This window comes from Tachysurus fulvidraco, chromosome 1 (genome assembly GCF_022655615.1).
Source record: "Tachysurus fulvidraco isolate hzauxx_2018 chromosome 1, HZAU_PFXX_2.0, whole genome shotgun sequence".
NCBI lineage: Eukaryota > Metazoa > Chordata > Actinopteri > Siluriformes > Bagridae > Tachysurus > Tachysurus fulvidraco.
The window spans coordinates 28,422,285-28,447,244 of record NC_062518.1 but is presented as its reverse complement, the minus strand read 5'-3'; the positions used below and the strand labels follow the sequence as shown (position 1 = coordinate 28,447,244).

General features: G+C 38.8%; 3 protein-coding genes across 5 annotated transcripts; 1 reads left to right on the top strand and 2 right to left on the bottom strand.

Moving 5' to 3' along the window:
- The first annotated feature begins 5,855 nt into the window (after positions 1-5,855).
- chmp5b (charged multivesicular body protein 5b) lies at positions 5,856-12,197 on the top strand. Its single transcript, XM_027169112.2, has 8 exons — positions 5,856-6,024; positions 7,576-7,680; positions 7,928-7,974; positions 8,053-8,146; positions 9,819-9,890; positions 10,062-10,170; positions 11,547-11,662; positions 11,797-12,197. The coding sequence occupies exons 1-8, from the start codon at positions 5,956-5,958 to the stop codon at positions 11,845-11,847; spliced, it is 663 nt and encodes a 220-aa protein (XP_027024913.1). The 5' UTR covers positions 5,856-5,955; the 3' UTR covers positions 11,848-12,197.
- Positions 12,198-12,428: 231 nt separating this feature from the next.
- fastkd3 (FAST kinase domains 3) lies at positions 12,429-17,817 on the bottom strand. 3 transcript variants are annotated; one of them, XR_003444159.2, is made up of 7 exons: positions 17,673-17,817; positions 14,559-16,012; positions 13,714-13,796; positions 13,528-13,620; positions 13,203-13,272; positions 13,005-13,119; positions 12,429-12,781 (listed from the first exon to the last, which is right to left on the bottom strand). XR_003444159.2 is itself a non-coding variant. In XM_027169111.2 (7 exons), the coding sequence occupies exons 2-7, from the start codon at positions 15,985-15,987 to the stop codon at positions 12,683-12,685; spliced, it is 1,971 nt and encodes a 656-aa protein (XP_027024912.1). In that variant the 5' UTR covers positions 15,988-16,012; positions 17,673-17,817; the 3' UTR covers positions 12,429-12,682. The 3 variants fall into 3 exon arrangements, 2 of the variants coding, with proteins under 2 accessions (XP_027024912.1, XP_047673882.1); XM_027169111.2 differs by having other exon boundaries at positions 13,446-13,620; XM_047817926.1 differs by lacking the exon at positions 17,673-17,817 and adding an exon at positions 16,865-16,888 and having other exon boundaries at positions 13,446-13,620.
- Positions 17,818-18,904: 1,087 nt separating this feature from the next.
- myl12.1 (myosin, light chain 12, genome duplicate 1) lies at positions 18,905-23,172 on the bottom strand. The gene is made up of 4 exons (XM_027169114.2): positions 23,073-23,172; positions 20,797-21,005; positions 19,971-20,132; positions 18,905-19,748 (listed from the first exon to the last, which is right to left on the bottom strand). Exons 2-4 carry the CDS (start codon positions 20,981-20,983, stop codon positions 19,576-19,578), a joined length of 522 nt encoding a protein of 173 aa, XP_027024915.1. The 5' UTR covers positions 20,984-21,005; positions 23,073-23,172; the 3' UTR covers positions 18,905-19,575.
- Between the last annotated feature and the right edge of the window lie 1,788 nt (positions 23,173-24,960).

The window sequence follows — 24,960 nt, the reverse complement described above, 5'->3', positions numbered from 1 at the left end:
ATTGCACATGTTTAAAATACTTTGTTATTGTTTATTATTGCAGTTAAACAGTAATAACAGTATGTATTATGGTGACTGGTTCACTGGGAGCAGCTTTGATTGTAAAGTCTAATAGCAGCAGGGAGAAAAGACCATCTGCATCACTGATAGAGATGAAACCGTTTAATAGAGGGGGTGAGAGTCATTCTCCAGCAATGATGACAGTTTTGCTACCATCCTCCTTTCTCCCACCTCCTGTACACTGTCCAGAGGAATCCCTAGGACTGAGCTGGCCTTCCTGATCAGCTTGTCCAGTCATTTCCTTTCTGCAGTAGAGATGCTGCTGCACCAGCATACCACACCATACAATATGGCCGAGGCCACCACAAGGTCAAAAAAGGTCTTCAGTAGCTCTCCCTGCACTCCAAAAGACCTTAGTCTCCTAAGCAGAGAGAGTCTGCTCTGTCCTTTCTTGTAGATTGCCTCAGTATTGTCTGTCCAGTCCAGTTTGCTGTTCAGATAAACACCCAGGTATTTGTAAGAGTCCACTCTCACGATGTCCTTTCCCTGAATGTTCACTGGTGGTAATGAATTTTGTTTGTGTGTACGGAAATCCACCACCAGTTCTTTGGTTTTTCCCGCATTTATCTTTAGGCAGCGCCGTTGGCACCAGTCCACAAAGTTCTGGATCAGTCCTCTGTAAACCCTGTCATCATCATCTGTGATCAGACCGACGATGGCAGAGTCATCAGAGAACTTCTGTAAGTGACAGGTTGCTGAGCTGAACATGAAGTCTGCAGTGTAGACTTGGTGGTGAAGAGGAACGGGGCCAGAACCGTTCCCTGCGGGGCTCCAGTGTTGCAAACAACCATGACTCACAGTCACGAGTCCTCACATACTGTGGTCGGTCTGTAATGTAGTCCAATATCCAAGCACACAGATGATGGTCCACTCCCATGTACACCATCTTATCCTTCAGGAGCACAGGTTGGTGTCGAAAGCACTGGAGAAGTCAAAAAACATGACTCTCACTGTGCTCCCAGCCTTTTCCAGGTGCGAAATAGCCTGATTTAGGAGGAAGATGCCTTCCATTTCAATGCCAGGTTGGTAGGCAAATGAAGTGGATCCACTGATGGGCTCACCAGAGGTCGCAGATGAGTTAGCACCAGCCTCTCCAATGTCTTCATCAGATGCGAGGTCAGTGCTACTGGTCGATAGTCCCCAACGTCTTTTGGGCACGACGTCTTTGGTACAGGCACAGCGCAGGATGTTTTCCAGAGCTATGGCACCTTCCCCAGCTTCAGGCTCAGGTCAAACATGTACAGCAATATGCCACACAGCTGGTCTGCACAGGTCTTAAGGAGCCTGCAGCTGATGCCGTCTGGACCTGCAGCCTTCCTCAATTTGAGCTTCCTGAGCTCCATTCTCACCTGGGGTTCTGTAAGGGGCAGTGTATTAGGGGAGTGGGGGCTGGAGGGGATTTGCAGGGGGAGTTAGGTGTGTTGTGTGAAGGCTGTGAGCTGATAGCAGTGCAGAGAGAGGTGGGGCTGGAACAGCTTGCTGTGGAAGCAGAGGAGGGGGGATTGCAGCAGAGGGGACTGGATGAGGGCAGCGGAAGGTGATTGATCAAATGTGTTAAAGAATATATTTAGATCACTCACCCACGTCTGGTCCCCCTCAGCCTGACAGCTGGGTTCCTTATGACCAGTGATGGTTTTGAGCCCCTTCCACACACCACTGACGTTGTTCTGCTGCAGCTGATCCTCCATCTTCCTCCTGTATCATTCCTTACCTGATCTTCTTTCTCAGTTCTCTCTGGACAGTTTTCAGCTCTTCCTTGTTTCCTGATTTAAAGAACCTACATATCAGGGCTTCTCTTTAAGAAGAACCTATACTGTATATCAGGGTTGATCCATGGTTTGTTGTTGGGACTGTACAGTCCTGGTAGGTACAGTATTCTCCACACAGAAATTGATATAGTCCGTAATACAGTCTGTTAGATTGTCGATATCCTCCCCATGAGGATTACACAATTCCTCCCACATAGTTGTTTCAATGTTTCAATTTATCAATGGACACTAGCATGAGAGACTTGAACTTGACTGAAAGATGTATATTTGAAACATTTTTATGTCTTCTGGTTTTTACTGTGTCTGCTGAAGAGAGAGAGAGAGAGAGAGAGAGAGAGAGAGAGAGAGAGAGAGAGAGAGAGAGAGAGAGAGAGAGAGAGAGAGCTGTATGAGGCTTGGCCATTAATTTTTTATTACATTAAGGTCTTGCTCACCTTTTCCATATAACAGCATGTTTACATTTGGAAAAAACCCAACATCACAATGTTTTTTGTGAACTGTAAAATTTGCTGGTGCTGACAGTGAATCCCCCGAGGCACGGGGAGAACATGCAAACTCCACACACACAAGGCGGAGGCGGGAATCGAACCCCCAACCCTGGAGGTGTGAGGTGACCGTGCTAACCACTAAGCCACCATGCCCCCCTCAATTCAATTCAATTCAATTCAAAATTATTTGTATAGCTCTTTTTACAATTGACATCTCAATGCACCTTTACAGAACATAAACATGAACAAAAGGTTATTATAAAGAGTACTATAAAGATGAATATAATACAAAATTCAAGATTAATATTCTATTCTATTATAATCTATTTGAATGTGTATGTATTTATCCCCAATGAACAAGTCTGAGTTGACTAGATGACTGTGGTGAGGAAAAACACCACTGAATGATGAAGGAAGAAACCTTGAGAGGAACCAGACACAAAGAGGAACCTCATCCTCATATGGTTGGAGGGTGTGATTATAAATATACAGTTTGATAAATGTATTGATGAGGAGATTGTTGTCCTCAAAGACCACATGTAGTTGGCATCTCTTCTTTAGTATCTCAGAGTCTAACTGGAGCTGGTAGATATCTAGATGCCTCAGGATCCACACAGAGTCATCCTCATCTCAATGGAGTTCCAAAATCTTCATGGCACTGAAGACAATTGGAGCTAGTACAATTTCTGGATGCCTCAGGATGGGTAGAAAGAGAGAAGCAGTGGAGAGGAATGAATGTAGCCGCTGTTAATAATATTTGCAAGCACTAGATGATAATGTGCATTTGGTCTGATGTAATAGAGCACAATATTATGGGATGTATTATGTGTATGTCTGACTATAGAGATATGATTATATATATAGAGGTAAAGCAAAAACATTTGTATGTATTCAGAGACAGTCTGTCTGTCCTACAAGATTATAATTGTTTTATAAATTTTAGTATTTATCGGCTAATTTTCGGGCTTTGAAAAAGAGTCATTTTGTATTATACAAATTCTTGTACTTAATAATTAGTTAAGAAGATGTAAGGTCTACATGATTTTCCCACATTACATCATAGTATAAGCGACTTTTGTAAAATTGCCAAAACATCATTAAACATAATTTAATCTACATACAGAACACACTTATTGAGACTGATCTTTAAGAGAAAATTAAGCTCTTTGAAGGCCAACAGATAGTAGTAATGGTATCTGTCATATTTGATAAATAACCTCTGGTTTGGTTGTGTGTTATGTTTGGCAGCACCATTAGGTACAGCAGGACTAATAGCATAGCCTGCTGAACTCTGTCATGACTCATCACTGATCTAACGGTCTGTGAGATCTCACAATTCTTCTTGACGTCCTTCACCATTGTAAGTCTCATCTCATCTAAGCTGTGTAGACTTAACTGTATCTTTACTTTGAACACACTACTGTTATACAATTCTTCCCCAAAAGTCTTTGTATGCTGTATCGTTACAATTTCCCTTCACTGGAATTGAGTTGCTCAAACAGCATAACAGTGCCCCTGTCTACAAATTGTGTTCTATAAAGCCATGATTTGCCAAGGTTAGAGCACTGGAACACATGCGCGCCCCAGACCTTCTCACCTATCATCAGTTCCAGCCCTGAACTATCCAGAAAATGTGTCCTAATCAATACACAACACCAGTGGCGGTTCTAGCCCCTTTTTAGGGTGCCTCCAGCCCCCTGTGATCTCAGCCACCCTAAAACTATAAGTATAATTTTTACATTCAAAAATAAAAAATAAAATAAAAATTATGTTAAAATACAGGACATATCGTCGATTGGAAAGAAAGTTATTTATCAGTTTGATCCAAGAGCGAATTTTTTTACTTTGATTTTACGCGCGTGCGTTTGTAGTCTTTCAAAAGTGCGTCATCAGCTGTCTGCTTTATGTGAACGGAGAACCACAGGCACGCGCAACGTGCACGCGCAGTCAGAGCTGGAGGCATTTATCTATAACGTTAATCGGCGGAAAAAAGCAAAGACGGCAACCTAAAGCAGTGAAATTTCACTATTCTTATTACCAAAGTTGACAGCACAAACAAAATATTAATGCAATTAAGTAATTGTGAATATTTATTTTATTAATGACTGCATTCATTGGACACACTGTTCGTAGAGAATGCACACATACATGAACTGATTTGATTTAAGACTGGCATCACCACATTCATTCATTTTCTACTGCTTATCCGAACTTTTCGGGTCACGGGGAGCCTGTGCCTATCTCAGGCGTCATTGGGCATCAAGGCAGGATACACCCTAGACGGAGTGCCAAGTTGCCAACCCATCGCAGGGCACACACACACACACACACACACTACAGATAATTTTCCAGAGATGCCAATAAACCTACCATGCATGTCTTTGGAGGAAACTGGAGTACCCAGGAGAAACTCCCGAGGCACGGGGAGAACATGCAAACTCCACACACACAAGGCGGAGGCGAGAATCGAACCCCCAACCTTGGAGGTGTGAGGCGAACGTGCTAACCACTAAGTCACCGTAAGTTCGGATAAGCGGGAGAAAATGAACGAATGAAGAATGAATGAATAACATTGAGCTAGGACGTCTACTTTTGTATTAAGGGCGTCATGTCTCCCCCTATAGGTTGATGTCTTTATCTGCAGGTTAAAATGTTTAAGATATTTTAGAGAGCTCAGGATGCTCCAATTAACTAGGCACAGCTTTATTTCTATGCAGTTATTACTGTACATACAATTTATTTATTTTTCAATATTATTTTTGTCCATTTGTATTTACATAGGTGTTTTTTTATTTTTATTCTTTTATTCTCCTATTTTTGTTGTCTGTGTGTTGTTGAACACACAGAAACAAATTCCCTGTATGCTAAAGCATACTTGGCAATAAAGACCCTTCTGATTCTGAATCTAATTTTGATTTTTTTGTTGTTGTTGATTATTTAATCATCCAATTGTGTAAAAATCATGCATATACAGGTTAAGAGCTTTGATGAATGTTTACATCAAAAATGAGAAGTCTTTGTTACTTTCAAGTCTTTGTTACTAACAAGAAAAGAGAACAGAACTGTATTTAGCAGCTGGAGAGAAAGGACTATATGGAAAGTTTTAATCCTCTGCTTACTAAAGAGAAAATCTCAATACTTTGTTTCGGTGAATACAGGAAGAAATTCATGGCAGACTGGGAATGATGATGAAGGAGGGAAAACACAATAAATGAGTTGTTCGATCCAATGTAAAGGAAGGGAAAGGACATGAGAGATATTTCACTATAGCAAACTGAGAAGATACATGTGGTGATGAGAAAGTGCTAGAATATGACTGAGGCTAAACACACCTGAAAAAAAGAGAAACGTCTCTATGTGTCTCTACATAAAAAACCTAAATTTTTAATAATAATTAAAAAAAATAATAAAAATAAATCTAACTAAAAACAATACTTTAACAGATACTCTGATAAAAATAGATTCAATGATTCATTTAAATCCTCTCTTGCCTTAGTATGAATTTAAGTCACGTGATTGGATTATGACGTCAGTGTGAGTCTATTTCCGGGATTTTGAGGTGGCTAGTGTTGCTGTTATTAGGAAGCACGACCTGATTGTTTGTTGTTGTAGTTTTTTTTTTATTAAAAAGTGTGAAAATGAATCGGATCTTCGGCAAAGGGAAACCCAAAGCACCTCCTCCTAATCTTACGGACTGTATAGGAAGCGTAAGTATTTGTTTATCCAACTTTTTATGAACTGTTTAACGTGACAACAATGAAACTGATTCGGTGACTAGCCTGATGTTACAGTAAAGTGGGTTTGCTGTCAAACACGATAGAGTTACCGTCCTTTAACTGCGTGTAATCTGCTATAGAACCCTGTCTTTTTATTTCTGGCTATGTTATTATGAGTGTAAAAGTTACACCGTTGTGTTTTGAATCGGTTACGTTAGCTTAGCTTAGCTAGTTAAAAAAAAAAACAATAGACTTGCCCTGACAGTTTAGCTTGTTAGCTTCACCCTGACAGTTAGCTTGTTGCTAAGTGTTTTTGTCTCGCGCTACGTTTTTGTTTTTTTGCTGTGTCATGGTGCAGTGTAGTAGAGATACAAATTAATATTAAAGGGAAATATATATAAGTATAATTATATACCATGGGCCTTGTCAGTTGTTTTTGGGATGTTTCTGCTTAAAAAAACACAATAATAACATCTGGTGACGACTTAGTGATTAAAGTGTACAGTTATTATTTATTCCAAAATGAAGATAAAATAAAATCAATTGTCTCTCTCTCTCTCTTTTTTTTTTTATAGAAAAACGTATCCTTTGTGTCTCAGATTCATACCATCCATCTTTTGTTTAAAACTCGTTTTATTGATGTATTAGTTTTATATTTATCTTGGTTCCCTGTATCCCCCCCCCCCACAAAGCCATTTGACTTGCATGTCTCCCTACATAGAGTCTGTCCAGCTCTCTCACCTTCTGTACATTTTTATATGCTACTGAAACACACACACACACACACACACACACACACACACACATACACAAAAGGTGCTTCAATATTCACACACTGTCTAGAATCTAGTAATCTCATAGATCTCTAGTAGGTAAGCCAAGTCTCAGATGTAACTTGTCCCAGTTGTTGTCACAGTTCACCACAGGATCTCAGATGATTTAATATTTAAATAGTGAACAAGAGAAGAAGCTGTTGTACCTTTTTTAAGAGCTGTTTGAAGCCTGAACAGTATTCCTTATGTTTGAGATTGATGGTTTGTTTGTTTGTTTTTTCTCACATTTAAGCACTTTTTTAACTTCTGGCAGAGATAACGGAAATACAGCATCGGTAAACAAATTAGTGCCGGAATCACTAAGAACAACACATAGTTTTATCTAAATACATTTAATGTTTCAGGGTGGCGTTTTCCTTTTAATTATTTGGCTCCCACCCCTTTCTAAGTTGACATCATGCATTAGGAAGCATACATGTCATGCCGCCGTGTTCCTATGTGTCATGGCCATGAATTATTTTTATTTAATAGAAATCTCACTGAATAGCTTCGTAGTTAAGAAAAGGTAGACTGTGTTAAATACTTCCTTAAGGGTGTGTCAAACCGGTCCCACGTGTTTTTTCAAATGATTGAATCATGGTGACACCGAGACATTATGTGCGTACTGTACCACGTGAAGTCTCTAAATTTCACCACAACTGATTGTAATGAATGTTATCTTTTCACTTTAAGTATTAACTGCAGGCTTTTCAATTTCCTTTAACCATAGGTTGACTCTCGGGCAGAGTCCGTAGATAAGAAGATATCCCGACTTGATGCTGAATTGATGAAATATAAAGATCAGATGAAGAAGATGAGAGATGGGCCATCAAAGGTAAGGATGATATAGAAGCATTGTCTCGTCATTCACGAATGCCCGATAATCAGGGATACAAATTACTATTCAGTGTACATTTTATTTATTCATTCATCCATTCATTCAAAATAAATCTCAAAATGCTACTTGAGTTAAAATGTGCCTCCATGTGTAATGTACTCAAGTATTTAAAAGTAGAAAGGAAATTGTACCTGAAATGAGATGTCAGGCATCTGTATAAACCAAATGATATGGTCTCTTTCAGAACATGGTAAAACAGAAAGCCATGCGAGTCCTTAAACAGAAAAGAATGTGAGTATATTTTGCTGTAAACACAGGTTTTCTGCCATTGGTACAAGATTTTAAAATAGTGTGTATGTGTCTGTGCAGGTATGAAGGACAGAGAGATCAGCTGATGCAGCAGTCATTTAACATGGAGCAGACCAACTACACCATCCAGACTCTTAAAGACACCAAAACAACTGTAAGAATACACTTCTGCTTCGAATGAATCATAAATCATTCTTAGTTTTCAGCATGATGATATGGTCAATGGATGTTTTTTTAACAGCACGTTCGGTGCAGTTAGAGCGATCTGCATGTAACATAACACGCTGGACGGATGCTGTTTTTAAGTGAACATTTATTTATTTATTAAAGAAATGTTCTTCTTTGGCCAGATTAAGCTACATTTTATTAATAGCATTAACACATGCTTTATTCCCTTTAAGACTTTAGCTGGAATGTCACCGTCTGTCAACTTTTGTAAACTTTGTTTCCTATATTTATGCTTCTTTATTATTACGATGCAACAACACACCGACACATTCCTGTATGTATAGAACCTGCACTACCTCAAATATACCATGATTCTGATTCTGAACTTGCAGAACAGGCGAGTTATTTTTCCCATAAAAAGTTCTTTTGCACCTCTTGCTGCAGGAATGCACAAGGTTCTCCTAGCAAGCAGCTGCAGCCGTGGGAATCTATCTTGTTTCACCCAGAATGAAAGCAAATTTTCCTCTGATATTTAGAGTATGTAGTTAATATTTGGATCATTAATGAATTATAATCTCATCCACCTGCGACCCACCCGATTATCTACAGCGCCCACGGTTATACTAAACCGACTGTCAGGTGGAATAACACTGATCATCTTGGCACCTGTCAGGGGTAGGATTTATTAAGCAGCAAGTGAAGTCAATTTTCAAATTAGATGTGTTTTGGAAGCTGGAATATTATCAAGCGTAATGATGAAATGGTGCTATATTCACTCAAGGCTCATTGATGCACTTGGGAGTGCTTGCTCACAGACCCAGCAGTGGCTTTGCTGGACCTGGGATTTGAGCTTGCAACCTTTCAGTTGATAGGCCAATACCTTTACCACTAGGTGACCACATCCCCTTACTGTAGCACAAATTGCTGAAAAAGCTCATTCTGGCTATGATATAAAGGCGTCAGAACACGCAGCATGGCTACGTACATGCAAAACACTCAGAGTGTTCATGCTGATCACTGTCCACAAATGAAAGCACCTACAATGTTCACATGAGGATCATGGCTGGACCATGAAAAATGGAGAAAGGTGACCTGGTCTTATGAATCACTTTTTATCATGTCAGTGGCCCAGTGTGTGTAAGCTACTTAATTGGGGAAGAGATGGCACCAGGATGCACTAAGATAGGAAGGCAGTGTGATATCCTGCACAGCCTTCTGCTAGGTTCTGTTGCGTGACACTTACCTAAACATTGATGCAGACAAGAAGTATACACCTTAATTCCAACAGTATTCCCTGATGACAATGGCCTCTTTTAACAGGATAATACGCCACTGCAAACACTGTTGAGGAATGGTTAGAGGAACCTGACAAAATGTTTGAGGTTTTGACTTGGCCTCCTGATTCCCCAGATCTCAGTCCAATCAATCTATGGGATGTGCTGGACAAATAAGTCTGATCCATGGAGGAAACAACTTATGATTCTTAGAGGATCTACTGTCAGATTCCACAGCACATCTTCTAACTTTACAGCAAAATTGCTATGCCACATAAATATTTTCTTAAAAAGGAAATAGCATTACATTAGTTTACTTGAATTAAAGGCTCATGTAATGTTTGTTGGCTATGATCTAACTCTTGATGTATTCATGCTTGACAGGTGGACGCTATGAAGATTGGAGCCAAAGAAATGAAGAAAGCTTACAAGAATGTGAAGATTGATCAGATTGAGGTAAAATACAAAGTCTTTCTGTTTTTACACACACAATTAGCCATCTACAGAAAACTTTTACTCTTGCTATGATTTGATTCATCATTAAGCCTTTAAGTATATAAAGCGAACCAATAATGTGATCTGACGTGTTGTGAAAAAAATATGGCTAAGGCTTACTGTTTGTTGCAGGACCTTCATGACCAGTTGGAGGACATGATGGAGGACGCTAATGAGGTGCAGGAGGCAATGAGTCGCAGCTATGGAACACCTGATATTGATGAAGATGACCTTGAAGCAGGTTATTATACAATGACATGTAGAACTTATACCACCCAGGCATAAAGGTTTATGCCTCACCACTGAGTGATGGAGGCATTATGTTCCCAGCAGATCTACCAACATGTAGTTGGAATTGATCCATGATCAAATGGTCTAAAATAGTTTTTCTTTAATAGCTTCCTTCATGTGTGAACTCCACTTTAATAAGAACACCTGCTTATTTAGGCACTCATTTAATCAGCCAATCATTATTTAATGTTCATATCAAACATAAGGTTGGGGGAAAAGTGTGATCTCTGTAACGCTACCCATAGCACCGTTGCTGTTACTAGAAACTGCTGACCTCCAGGGATTTTCGCACACAACAGTTTTTATTGAATAGTATGAAAGAAGAAATCATGAGCAACAATTGTGTGTGAAAACACCCTGTTTTTAAGAGAGGTCAAAGTTAATCAGCCAGATTACTTCGAGATATCAGGAAGGATATAGCAACTTCCATAAGTCTTTTTTTTTGTGTGTGTGTCAAATGTAGCGTGCATATTTGTATGCACAAAATCAAACCTTCAGGTGGATGAGCTCAACACATCCACCTGAAGAAGTCGTGGCCTAATGGTTAGAGAGTCTGACTCGTAACCCTAAGGTTGAAGGTTTGAGTCTCGGGCCGGCCACGACTGAGGTGCCCTTGAGCAAGGCACCGGACCCCCAACTGCTCCCAGGGCGCCGCAGCATAAATGGCTGCCCACTGCTCCGTGTGTGTGTTCACTGCTGTGTGTGTGCACTTTGGATGGGTTAAACGCAGAGAACAAATTATGAGTATGGGTCACCATACTTAGCCGTATGTCACGTCACTTTTCACTTCATTAGGTTCTACTCCTCTTATCTGAGGCTGTCATGGGAACAGGCTCACACAAACTGGACAGTTGAAGATTCCAGTTTCTGTGCTGTTTGAGATACTACAGATTTCCTGTCAGCTCCGATCAAGTCTGGCCACTCTTCACTGATCAACAAGGTGTTTCAGTCTGCAGACTGTCTGCACTTTTATTTTTCTGGCTAGTGGGGGGCGGGGAGTCAAAATATATATTTTGCCCCGTCCCCCCTGTATATATTTTGACTCCCCGCCCCCCACTTTTTCTATTTTTTTTTTATTCCCCTTCTGATGTTTTATATGAATATTACATGTAGCCCTGAACCTGTATCTGCACGATTCTAAGCATTGTGCTGCTGATTTGATGATTGTATAAATGTGCAAGAGTAAAGGTGTTCCTATTAAAGTGGACAGTATTTTGGCATGCAAATTACTAACAAGTCACAGTGGTGGTGGTCATCTTCATAAAGCCTTGTGTCATTTCGATGTAGTTTCCATTTCTGTTGATGGCTTTGTGGTGTGTTTGTTAGAGCTTGATGCACTTGGTGATGAGCTGCTTATGGACAATGACAGCTCTTACCTTGATGAGGCTTCCTCAGCTCCAGCTATACCAGAAGGCATTCCAGGAGAGAGGAGCACCAACCGGGTAATGACAAACATTAAAATTATATTTATATGGCCACATTTTTGTCCCACATTTAGGTCTATTCTTTGTCTTTATGTTACCGTGCCAAGATAAAAGTTGAATCAATTTGACACACATTTTTTCTCCTGACACAGGATGGCGTTCTGGTCGACGAATTTGGACTTCCTCAGATTCCCGCATCATAATAACACGACAGATTTTTCTCATGTTACACTTATGCATCTGACATTTACAACACTGCGATCCTTTTGTATGAAACCGGCTTATAAAAAATTCATTCTTTGGGGTTAAAATTCAAAAAAGTATTTGCAATGGTAAACACAGCAAGTCTTTATCTCTCTCGCTTATTTTCTTGTTTTATAAGGAATGTAGTCACTTTAACTAATTGTAAGGAATAATCGTTAAAGTCTGTAACTAAGGTTTTTTTTTCTTCGTCCCATTTTGATCATCATCATATACACAATGTACCTCATTGACTTTGTACAGCAACAATGGGTTTCCAACTACCAACAAATAAATTATTCTATATTTGGCAGTGTGGGTGCAGGCTTTGATTGCCTTGAAAAGATGCTGCATTGTATCGTTAAAACGTCGTTGAACCGAGGACCAGTCTACAAGCTACGGATGACATCAAATGCATATCTGTTCACTCGAAACGACCATTCGCTCTGTCTTTTTTTTTTTTAATGGAATTAAATATCATGGAAGAAAATGATTCCAAATGCAGAAATATAGATGGGTGTGAAATGACAACATAGACAAGACATTTTTGAAGCACCAGAGTCTGTTTCCTTTATTTAAACAAATAATTTATATACGGTAGGCTCATGGCACTTTCAAGTTTAAAAAGAAAATACAAACTTGGACATTGTTAAAAAATCAGCAGTACAGGACATTAGGTTCCTGGACATAACTCTGGCTTATCTGTTTATTTTCTGGATGAATGGGTTTGACATGAGGTGAAAAAAAGGTATTTTGTGAGTCTGGTATCAGAATAGACTGAATGTGAAAAACTAGCGATCACCAGCTGAGTCGATATGTGTGAGGGAAAATCTTCTTGTGCAGGTACTCAACTGTATGTACTTTGTCCTTCAGGTTTTCAATCTCATAATAGGGAATCTATAGAGAAGTACGTGTAGACTTTTACCACAAGCACAGATACATCTTTCATTATTCTGCTCTATTATTATTATTATGCTAACCAACACAATAATGCAGGAACTGATCACAGGATTTTTAACAGAATATAAATAACCAGTAAGGAAACTGATTGAACTAACCACAACTATTTTAAATATTAATACAATCTGCAAGAAATGAGCAGGCAAAGAAACAAACCAACCTGAACAACTTCATATCCCAGAATCTCTAGGTGTCGCTGCTTGATCGCTTCTTTCCCCAGAAGCTGTCTGGCATTAGCAGCAAAACGCTTTGGCCCGTCGATACAGACAGCAATTCTAAATGTACATACAGAGATGCTTATTAACACAGTCAGAAACGCTGGCATACTTAAAATATACTCTTTTAAAACACGTCTTACCTTTTATATACTTCCTCCACATGGCTAGCAGGCAAGACATAGCCATCTTCATCTAGTTTTATCTCTACATCTGTAGAAAAGCATTTTCAGACAGAATATTTCAAATGAATCCCATGTGCTGGAGTACACAGCTCATTCTACAGCGATTATCCACACTGTACACACTGTATAAGCACATTTATTGTGCCATGTTCTACTCCATGCATTTGTATTGACCATTTAACAGAAGTATAGATACATTACCAAGTGTGTAACAATATGGCGTAAGGACTCTAGAGGCAAAATAAGTTCGATCCCCTAACAAATCCACTAGGCTGTTCTTCACCCTGTTATAGAGATGAGGATCTACCAGACTTTCCAAGGAACAACCAGGAGACAGAAATGACTTCACTCGCAGCTTGGGTAAAAATTGTGGACCCTAAACAATAATCATACAAAAAAAAGACTAAACATTAAACATATTTTTACTTGCTGTGTTGGTATAAATATTCAGCATGCAATAAATACACACCCGATAGAACGGACACTCCAATTTCATCGTGATGTAGAGCTGTGTAAGCTGAGCCAGCACTCCTTGATCCATTACACTGCCCTCTGACAGAATACAGGGGGAGCCAGTAAACAAAATGTACTGCACATGCACACATACACTCAGCTGGCACTTAAAGTACATTTAAATTACAGCTATGCTCACTAGCCATGTTATCAAGTGCATGTGATGTAAATGAGCTGTGTGTGTATGAACGTCACTGTTCCACATTGGTATAAAGCAACTGAATGGCAGGCATGAGATTGTGGGGGTAACTGTGTGTGATATAGTATGATTTTATGTATTTTATTTATTGGATGAAATGAAATTGGGGTAGAGAAGACTATCATAACCACATATACATTACAGCACAGTGGAATTATTTTCTTTGCCTATGCCAACCCAGGAGGTTGGGGTCCAAATGCAGGGGCAGCTATGATACAGTGTCCCTTGAGCAGAGAAGGTTAATCAACAACCAATCAACAACCCAGAGCAACAACCCTGAGCCTTAACCACTTGAGCCACCACTGCCCCCAAATTTAATAGCTAGAAATTTGTTAGCTCCATTTAGCTTGTTTTTTTTTAATGTAAATAAACCGTCACTGGACCCCTGTACAAAATGACTTAAGGAACAGTGGCTGTGACACGTCATTATTTTCATAATTTTTCCCTTTCCTTGTTAGTAGGTGTATATCATCAATGGCAATTTTTTGACACAGCACCAGTGCTGAATGCATATTTTTTGTGGTGCTTATAAGCACACCTATTTTCTAGTTGTACTTGATAGAAATGACTAAATTGTGCAGGTACAATATAGACACTCTTACCCTGAAGCTGTTGTAGGAAGAATGGGCTGAAGACCTTTGAGACATAGTTGAGTGGAAATCTCTGTAGAAGGGTACAAGCGTGCAGCAAGTCAAGCAGGGTCCGAGGCTGGAAGTGTGAAAAACGTGCATTCAAGACAGACTCCACCTTCCGGAAAAGTCGTCCAGCCTCCTGAGGTACATATCCCAATGCTCCCAGTGCCACTATCTGCCGAGATACCTGTTCTGTGGTATACTCGTCTGCCCTGTACACAAAGCTTTCAGCCACTGCATCAAATACTGAGGGAGAAAAAATTCGCCGTTTTCCAAAATATTGCATTACCCTGCTTATCGTCTCAGGATGAGCCGTAAAGGCTATTTTGGGTACATGGCGCTCCAGAGCCTCGATGAGAAAGTGATCACTGTGTCCGTAGTGCATAAGTGCAGACAGTACACTCGACAGTTGTGTATTTGCAAAGTTCGGCACGTGACGCACAGCCTGTTTGCACAAAGCAATTACCAATGGTAGGGCCTGTCTTTGGTCTAGCATCACAAGAGCTTCAAATGTTTCACTGACTGTTACAGGGTCCATCCTTGGGGAAAGTCGGAGTGCCTGAGTGTTCATTTCATTCAGCAAGTCCTGGTAACGCCCACTCTCACCCAACCCTGCAGCTAGCATTTTATAGACAGAGGTCAGCTCACTTGGATTCCAGTGAGCTGGATCTTTGTTCTGGATCTGCCTCATAGCCTGCTCTAGGATGCCACAGTATGGCCCATCGACTGCAAACAGGGCTTGCACTAACTCACATAACGTCTCAATGCTCAGGCGGCCGGTGTTTAGCCGTAGCTGACTCTCAGACATTAATCTCATCACCAAGTGACTCTGTGGGTCTAGATAAAGACGTGTGCATCCCAGCAAAGCTCGTATCACCACCTCATCTTCCAGCTCACCTGCGTCTTGCTGTAACTTTAGACATATCTTGTTCAAAGCTGGATCAGACAGCAGCACCTCTGGTTCCTTGAGTCCTTTGGCTCCATCCTGTTCCAGATCAGCCAGTCGGTGGAGAACAGCAACTGCACCTGCACTTGAGAGATGTGGGGTGGAGCAAACAAGATGCAGCACTTGTTGAGAAGTCGTTCTTGAAAAAAGGCGCTGTTTAAAGGCACGTTCCTCATCAGAGCTCAGGCCATGCAGCAGAGAGGCGAAAGCACCTCGTGCAGATGGGTCATGAGAAAGGCGGATGGATCCGGCTACAAGAAAGAGAGGCTCGCGGGTTGTGATGCACAGCTGCCTTTTTTGCAGTTTTTCTTCTGTCCCAGAAAGAGAATGCCGGTAACCCGGAAACAAGGTGAGACTGCCTGGAGCACACACATTCAGAGTGGTAGGAGAGAGCAGATGGGGAAGAGCTGCTTGCCTCAGCACATGCAGCCTTCGCACCACTTTCAGAGCCATTAAAGTGCTTTATGACATCCTTCACCTGCAGTGATAAATAAAACAAGCAAACAAAAAAAACTAAGTGGAGAAGCTCAATCAGAATTAGGCATTTCCTTCATTTTAGAATGCATTATTTTCCAACCCGGACCTTGTCGACCACTAGATGTCTGATATATTTGAGATGTTTGAGCAATCCCAGTTCCCCACTACTGACCCTGTTCTGCATTCACAACACAGGCACAGGCAAAAAGATAAAGCTAAGACTGAAACACTGTCCTAAAGCTACTGCTTTAGTGAATGAAATCCTTTAAGGTGTTTTCACACTTTGTCAGCTTTCCTTGGGTCCATATAGTCAAACAAGAAGGTCAGCAATGTTGGATAGCAACGTGGAAGATAAAATCAGCTAGCTGTGGCAATAACAATTACGCTATAAAGCTTTATTTGTTAATCTGTAATAATAATAATAGTACTGTGTTTGTGACAGGAACAACAGTTAATGTATAATACTATTAGTATACAGAATGTGTGTAATATATAGTGTATACACATATTTGGTTTACCCCAAACCCTCAAATCCACCAGTAGCTCCAGTCAGTAGCTCTATAGCATGATGCCTGAATTGATTTTTCTGGTTCAGCATCAAAAATGCTTCCAGTATTTCACGTCAAATATGCAAATTATAACATTTCAGCCAAATGATATTATCAACTAAACCAACACCTTAAATAGCATTATTCAGCATTACACAGCTATTTACTATGGTAAAAGTGTCATAAGATCAGATCAACTTTAAATCAACTTTATTGATCCCACTGTGGGGAAATGCACTTATTACAGCAGCTCACGACAGTTAAAATGCAGGTATAAGAGACTTAATGAAAGAAAAGTTTAATACATATCCTCCTGTCCACCTCCTCTACAGCGTCCTATGGGAGAGGGCTGGATCTCCTGACCAGCTTGTTCAATCTCTTTCTGTTGTGTGAACAAGTGATCTAAGATCAGCTCAATGCTAAAATAACCAGTAAGAGTCCCTTCTGAGTCCTTTTTTTTTTTTTTTTTTTTTTTGGAAAACCAAAAACACGATACATTTTGCACTTTAAAAAGATTGTTTATGGTTCATTTAAATATAAATATTTGTGAAAACACCCTTAAACTCACTAAGACTAAAATCTTACTCTAAAATTCCCTGTTTTTATGAAGTGACTGAATAATGTACCTTATAAAATTCAATTAATGATAGTTTATACTTTGACAGTAGCAGTAGAAAGTATTTGTTATATAAAAGTTGGACATATGGGGCTGAATTTTACTTAAGAAACTGAATTAATTGTAATTACTACAAATAAAAAAACTGGGGGAAATGAAGTCTATCCATAATAACAGGTGTTATGATGGATTATTCTACTTTTGTTCATTAGAGGTCCTATTGCTAATAATAGAAGAAGTTCTAGTTCAATCTGCATTATGTATAGTTTGAACCTAACAACTGTTTAAAGTTAAGCATTCCTACGATCACATTTGAATAAATTTTATTTGCCCTCGTGCCAGTGATCTCACTAGATCCCAGTGCACGCGGAAGTTCCTGTATCTAATGATCTACTGGATCAAATGGGATCTGGCATCTGAGCTGAATCGAGAAAACACCTTAAACACGGCTCGATTCACATGTAGATGAACTCGACATAGAAAAAAAAGTACTGTACCAGAATGATCAGCAGAGGTTATAGCTGTGTGACTCTGTGTGCGTGCAATCTTGCCATATTTCCGTGCAAAGTACGCATGTGCGGTATGTTAAATTCCTATTGGTTGAACTACGATATAGAGGGCGGAGCTTACCCCAAGATAAGAAACGTCCATGTGAAGATACCGAGAATTACGTAGGGAGCATCGATTGGGGACACGTCCTTAGATTAAGTGAGGAGGAACGTTCACTAAGGCACGTGCATTTCAAAGGTAAATAAAATAAATATACTAGTAATAAATTCCAGTCCAGCGTATCATTTATTCAGGGACATGTTACAGCATGACGCTGCATCTGTGCACAAAGCAGACTCCATATTGTGACATGGATTACTAAGGTTAGAGTGGATAAACCTCAACAGATCCCTGACTTCAGCCTTACTGAACACTGATCTTTGTGATTGTATTTTGAATGCCACTAATCACTAATGCTCCTGTGTAGGAACGAGCACAGATCTCTACAGTCACACTCCAATATCTAGTGGAAAGCAAATCTTGAAGAGTGGAACTTATTGTAACAGTAATGAAGGGGTTGAATGTAGAAAAGGATATCCAGAAAACATAAATGGGTCTAAAACTATGGTGTCCACATACTTCTGGCCATACAGTGTATTAAAAACCATGAAAAAAATATTCACTGCATTTTAACCCATTGTATGGATGTTGCATGTTGTGTCGGCAAATTTGTAGTAAAGACTAACATATTAAGGAATATCACTGTAATTGAGTTTAATTAAAAAGTTGTAACATTTTGGACCATATATAGTGAAAACCCTGTTTAAGATTTTTTTTAAGCAGTACCCATACAACTCCTTTTTTTCCCCCAATAAAAAGTTTATCACTCCTTTTATGTAAAAATAACTCAAATTGTGTCTGAAACTCAAATTAAATATATTTAAACATTAACTTTCTTCATGTTTGGTAACCCACCATGTGTTAAAAAAATAAATAAAAAAAATTCAGGGACACTCATTTCTGTGGCTAAGCTCAAGCAAGCTAAGGCATGCTGCCTGGTATGAGGGAACCCGCTTTGATATGGCTTTTTTTTTTTTTTTAAAGAGTTGTACTTTGGGTACATCTCACTAATCAAACACGACACCTAACAGAGCTTCAGAAAGCTCATGCAGTAGTATTCATGCACCTCCTCATCAATAGAAATTCTGTTAAATGAATAAATGAGAAAGATAGCAGATGCTACAATTTGAGTAATTTATTGCAAAAAAGTTCATATTTATTATACAATGTAAAAATTCAGCTAGATTGGGACATAACAGCAAACATGCTTGTAGACCCCACCACCACTTCACATTTTACCACATTTAAAGCACTGAGATACTGAACCCCTATGAGGTCCTATACTGTTATGTGCAGTTCTGCTGCATCCAAATTAAGTGTCTTAAATTTATTGAAGGTTCACTTTTAGGGGAAAAGTTTAGAAAAAGACCTATAATACATACTATCAAATATCCTAATTAATAATGCATATACAAAACCCAATTTAACACGTATATGGATTTAAAAGTGTGTGAAGTAACCCACTGTTAAACCAACCACAACCAATGACTCCCTCACCCCCCTAATCAAACCACCGTTCTGTGTCCAGTACTGAACATATTCAATACAAAACAACTTCAGCAACAGGGTGATAAAAATACTTATCCTACCATGTTCAGTGATTAAGTCTTGATCTAGACACATTTCCCCCTTAAAGCTAACCTTAAATTAAATCACACAGAAACAGAGCAGCCAGGCAGATTTGAGGTTGGCATTTATCTCAGAATATTTTCAGAAACATTAGATAAAGCTCCTTTAGCTGAGAATGAAGATTAAAAAGGAGGGACTCATGATGCGTGGAGGTTTCTGGATTTAGTCATCCTTGTCTTTGGCTCCATGTTTGAGGATACGTGTGAACTCCACATAGTTAAAGTTGTTCTTCTTGTCAATTGGGGCCTCCCTGAAGAGCTCGTCGACTTCTTCGTCTGTGAAGCGGTCACCCATCGTGGTCAAAAGCTCCCGCAGGTAGTCTTCCTGGATGAAGCCTGAATAGGTATGAGAAGAATGACGAGTGAACAGATGAAGGATTATACAAACCGTAGACAATGTTTAATCCCAGATATTTCTCAATTTAATCATAGAGGTAATGGTTTCTATTTAAAAGTTATTAAACATAAACCTCTGTGCCTTCAAAGCTGCTTTAACTTGGCTTCTTGTTTTTCGTGGTTTATCACATTTTATGTTGTCTGAACTAAATTAGTTCTTACCGGTTCCTTCCTCGTCAAAGCAGGCAAAGGCGTTGCGGATGACATCTTCTGGGTCAGTGCCATTCAGTTTCTCTCCAAACATGGTGAGGAACATTGTGAAGTTAATGGGCCCAGGAGCTTCAGTCATCATCGCCTCCAAATATGCATCAGTTGGGTTCTTACCTGAGATTAGAGAAAGAGGTTAGTCAGACTGAAGTGTGGGACAGCACAAAAAACTAGAGTATCTGAACAGTATCAGACTACCTGCTTACACAGGTTTTAAAATCATCATAGAAGACATAACTAGGTGTCTAAATATCAGAATAATTTCCACTTTAAAACTTTAATTTTAACTCTGAAAACACTAAACACTGAGCACAAGAGTGAAAAATCTCATTTAAATATGAAATTGTATACAGTGGTAACACACTGATATGGGACTCAACCATCATTTGCGTGATAGCTGATCGCAGAAAAATAATACGTCTCTTGCATGACGCCTTGTCTGCTGTGAACTGGAAACCAATCACAGTGGTAAGAGTAAAAAAGGATGTTAAAAAGCTTGACATGTTTTAGGGGGGACACTGCAACTAGAACTGTTTGTACTGCTTATTGTTACCAGTAGGGTGACCGTGGCAAACTATTCCAAATATGTTGTTATGGCAATACACATTCATGAGGTCATCAGCCAGCCAAAGTGACAGGGCACAAAAGGCTACACCCTCAGCAGAGATGTACAAAACCTCAGACCTACTCCACCTATTCCTGTTAAAGTCCCATTAAAGGCATTAGCCTCATTACCTTTCTTAGGGTAATAAAACAGGCAGCAATAGGAGGTGAAAATTACCCAGAGATGCCAGCATGTCATGCAGATCCTCCTTGTCCACAAAGCCATCACGGTTCTGGTCGATCATGTTGAAGGCTTCCTTAAATTCCTGGATCTGTGACTGATCAAACATAGCGAAGACATTTGAGGTGGCACGCTGAGGGCGCTTCCTGGCAGTCTTTGCCTTCACACGACTTTTGCTGGACATGTTGGCTCTGTTGTGATTTTACCTAATAAAAGATTAAAAGTAATTAAATGTCAGTTGCATTCATAACAGTTTAATGAAGGGAACATTTTACTTTTTTAACACAAATTTAGCAGCCATTAGTAGTCATAATCCATCCTGGGTCAATCTGTACAAAATATCATTATGAGGAAAAAAGGGGATTTGTCCAGTCTTGTCTGGCAAAGCAGGAAATGTAATTGGACACTGCTGATACTAAAGTAGCTCTTCAAAAGGAAACAGACACACACACAAAAAAAAGGCACAAGTTACATTTGTTTCAGAAAAATGCTTTCAAAGAAATTAGAGCTATATACAGTGGTCACAACGGGAAAGGCCATTTCCTGCCTGCATGTACATTAAGAATTAAAAATGCCTATATTACAGGACTAATAGGACACTGAGGATAAGGAGATGATTAACAAACTATTTTAACCGGACCAGCTGCCAGTCAGATGGAAGAAATCTGCTTGATAGAGACCTGTTGCTATAAACCACACCATTTCCTCAGCATGCTGGAATTCATTCTTCATAATGGCAAAACAGTCACACGTTTAAAATAGCATAAGCCAGTTATGATATTGATAAAACAAAAAAGTACAGGCATCAGGATCATCTAAAAGTTTACGGAGTAAAATAGCTAGATATGAAGGCATTGAAGAAACTGGCCTATATTTTCACCCTTGAGTCTTCTATACATAGACACACTACAAATCAACCTAGTTTACTCTGGAACACATTTGTGCTTTTCTATGTTGCAGATATTTATACACAGATAAATCACAAATGATTCTTCTTAACAAAAAGAATTTTTAATAAAACCTACACATTTTCCCCATATGCATTATTGGTCTCCTCAAGAGAACCAATTTTACCTAAACTAAAACGATTCTTTACTTCATGAGTTACTCTTATTACAAACATGTTTGAGTCGTGTTTGTTTTCTGTGCCATGAAGATTTTGGACCTCCACTGAGATGAGGACGACTGTGAGGATCCTGAGGCATCTGGAGATCTACCAAAGCTCCAGTTAGACGCTGCTATACTAAAGAGGAGATGCCAACTCCATGTGGTCTGTGAGGACAACAATTTCCTCATCACTAAAACATTTGTCAGACTGTATATGTATAATCACACCCTCCACCCATATGAGGATAGGTTCCCCTTTGTGTCTGGTTCCTCTCAAGGTTTCTTCATTCACCATTCAGGAGAGTTTTTCTTCACCTAGTCACCTCAGACTTGCTCATTGGTGATAAATACAAACATTTAAATAGATATCTACGATTAATCTTGAATTTTGTATTATATTCATCCTTATAATAACCTTTTGTTCTATGTTTATGTTCTGTAAAGGTGTTTTGAGACGATGTCAAATGTAAAAACACCATACAAATAAATTTGATTTGCATATTTATAAAAAGGTGACAATGCATACATTCAATAATACATCCAATAATACATGCATTCAATACAAAACAATTTCAGGAAAAGGATGGACAAAAATAGACATGCGATTGTGTTCAGTGAGCGGATATCTGGCATTTTTCTCTTCTTACCTGCATTACAAGAACATTTCTATCAATTCCGCAGTAATATCATGGACCAGAGGGACAAAATGATCAGAACATGTAGAATTATTACATTTTAAACTCACTTTACACTGATTGTGTTAAATTGTTTAATTTGTCGTAAAATGTAAAACATTATGCGAAACTCCTAACGATTCACCTAGGTTTATCAAAAGGAGCTTAGATGTTCCGAAAATATCATACACTAAGCGGTAGTTAAACCAAGGCGGTCGCTTAAAACGTAAAACGCTCGATAACGTCAATAACGTATCTGGTCAATTTAAATTATTTAAATATTACTGGTTTTCTCTCGTGCTACCTAACCGGCTCGTAGCTAATATGATTAGCAAACTTTGCTAGCTAGCGCGCTATCGCTACATCAACAAAACGACTGAATTTGGCGAATACAGCCGAAATAGCTAGTCAGATTTCGGATGTACATTGACAAAACGTGACACACGAAAACAATTCAGACAATTATCAATAAATATTAAACACAACACATACCTGATACCCCAAAAAACCAACCGCTGTTCAACCACCGCCCAAACTTCCTGATGAAAGAAGAGACTGCTTCCGGACAGGATATCTAGATCGGCTCAACCAGGGACATAGGGGTGGATATGACAACGCAGACTTATAAAATAACACATAACAAGATTAAATAAGCTTTAATCAAACACACAGCATAAAATATAAATTTTATTTGCATGTATAATTATGCTCATCATTTCTCTTAACGACAATAAAAAATTGACTAAATACACACATTAACGACACCCCTGCTTGATGTGACTTAGTTCATCCAAACTCACCCAAAGTCTAGTCTACGTAGACTGTTCAAAATGTCCATATAAGGTGTTGTGACTTCTTAAAAATCAAACACAACACAATGAGCGTTTAGAAAAACAGCTGTTTCTGTCCGGTACCTTTGTTCCTCAGACTCTAAAACACCCCTTGCTTATAAGCAACACCATTTCAGTCGAATCTATACAACTGATGTTAGCCACATACTATGTTTTTTCTTAAACATTTCCTTTAAAAAGTCCGAAAAGCTGGTGAACACAACTATACACACTATACAACTATACAAACTATACACACTATACAACTATACACACTATACAACTATACACACTATACAAACCTGTTATAAAAACATGCGCAGCCCCTGTATTTTACAGATGCACTGTCAAATGTTTGCAAACATATGCAAAATCATCTCAGTTTTAAAAACGATGATCCCAAAAAAGCACTTTGATCAGTAATAAATATTATACTGTTTTACTATCATTTAAAAATGTCATACAGGCAAAATGAAAAGTATCACTGTAAATGCTTTGAGCCACAGAGATGACATCAGTACAGCAGTGGATGTGTGCAGGAGTGAATCGGTGTAATATAAATCCCAAACCAGCTCATGAGTCATTTCATTCCTGAAAGGTTTATTATGTGTGAAGAAAGGAAACAGGTGAGAGGAAACGTGCAAGAAATGTGTGGCTGCATTTGTTATTGTCATCAGCATTTTAGCATTTTAATCAGGGGTGGACAAAATACTGAGAAATTAAACTTAAGTGAAAGAATAGATGTCAAAAGTTTATTCAATTAAAAGTGGAATTATCCAAAAAAAATGTATGTGAAAGTAAAATGTTAAATTTACTCAAATATTTAATGTGATGAGTATTTAAATCTGTTTGAAGATTGAATGTTACGAAATAAACAAAATTTCCTCGATATGTTTATTCATATTAGATAGTTAATGACTATTAGAGAGGCATACAGTAGGAGCCATCCAATTTTATATAAGTCTTTATCCAGCATAGTGAAATATTTTGTTGAGGAAGGGCCATGGGAAGAAATACAGTATTAATTACATTGTGTAGCATGAGAAGGTCTCAGCAGACTATGAACTGCCACTCCATATTCATGAACTTGATTGAATGCAAAAACCGAGCTAATTTGATTAATGTATAGTATATTAATGTATAGTTTAATGCCCTTTAAGGAGTAAAAAAAAAAGATATTTTAATGGACAACAAATAAAGTAAGTGTACAAGTATTTATTGTGAGTAATGCACAAGTATAGAATAAATACACCAAAATAATACTTGTTAAAATATCGCAAGTACAACGTACAATTAGTCAAGTCTAACAATGTTTTAATACTGATGCAATGTGAACGTATATATGACAGTGGACAACACTTCCAAAAAAAAGAGTGATCTTTCCTGCTATTATCATTATTTCTATTGCATCATGAATTTATGTGTCTTCCAGAATTGCTGGCACCCTTCATGAAAACTTGCAGAACTGAAAATATAAAAGATAAGAAATGGTTATTTATTTTTCATATCCATCACATGAATTGTGCAGGCAAACCTGCTTTTGTAAAATA

What these genes read in the sequence shown, in the direction of transcription:
- myl12.1 (XM_027169114.2), bottom strand. Translation starts at nt 20,983, where the DNA reads ATGTCCAGCAAAAGTCGTGTGAAGGCAAAGACTGCCAGGAAGCGCCCT. An exon ending in TGACATGCTGGCATCTCTGG is followed by an intron (nt 20,133 to 20,796) that starts GTAATTTTCACC and finishes CTCTAATCTCAG; the next exon opens with GTAAGAACCCAACTGATGCA. An exon ending in CTTTGACGAGGAAGGAACCG is followed by an intron (nt 19,749 to 19,970) that starts GTAAGAACTAAT and finishes ATACCTATTCAG; the next exon opens with GCTTCATCCAGGAAGACTAC.
- fastkd3 (XM_027169111.2), bottom strand. Translation starts at nt 15,987, where the DNA reads ATGGCTCTGAAAGTGGTGCGAAGGCTGCATGTGCTGAGGCAAGCAGCT. An exon ending in TGGAGTGTCCGTTCTATCGG is followed by an intron (nt 13,621 to 13,713) that starts GTGTGTATTTAT and finishes ATTATTGTTTAG; the next exon opens with GGTCCACAATTTTTACCCAA. An exon ending in GTGGAGGAAGTATATAAAAG is followed by an intron (nt 13,120 to 13,202) that starts GTAAGACGTGTT and finishes ATGTACATTTAG; the next exon opens with AATTGCTGTCTGTATCGACG.
- chmp5b (XM_027169112.2), top strand. Translation starts at nt 5,956, where the DNA reads ATGAATCGGATCTTCGGCAAAGGGAAACCCAAAGCACCTCCTCCTAAT. An exon ending in TTAAAGACACCAAAACAACT is followed by an intron (nt 8,147 to 9,818) that starts GTAAGAATACAC and finishes CATGCTTGACAG; the next exon opens with GTGGACGCTATGAAGATTGG. An exon ending in TGAAGATGACCTTGAAGCAG is followed by an intron (nt 10,171 to 11,546) that starts GTTATTATACAA and finishes TGTGTTTGTTAG; the next exon opens with AGCTTGATGCACTTGGTGAT.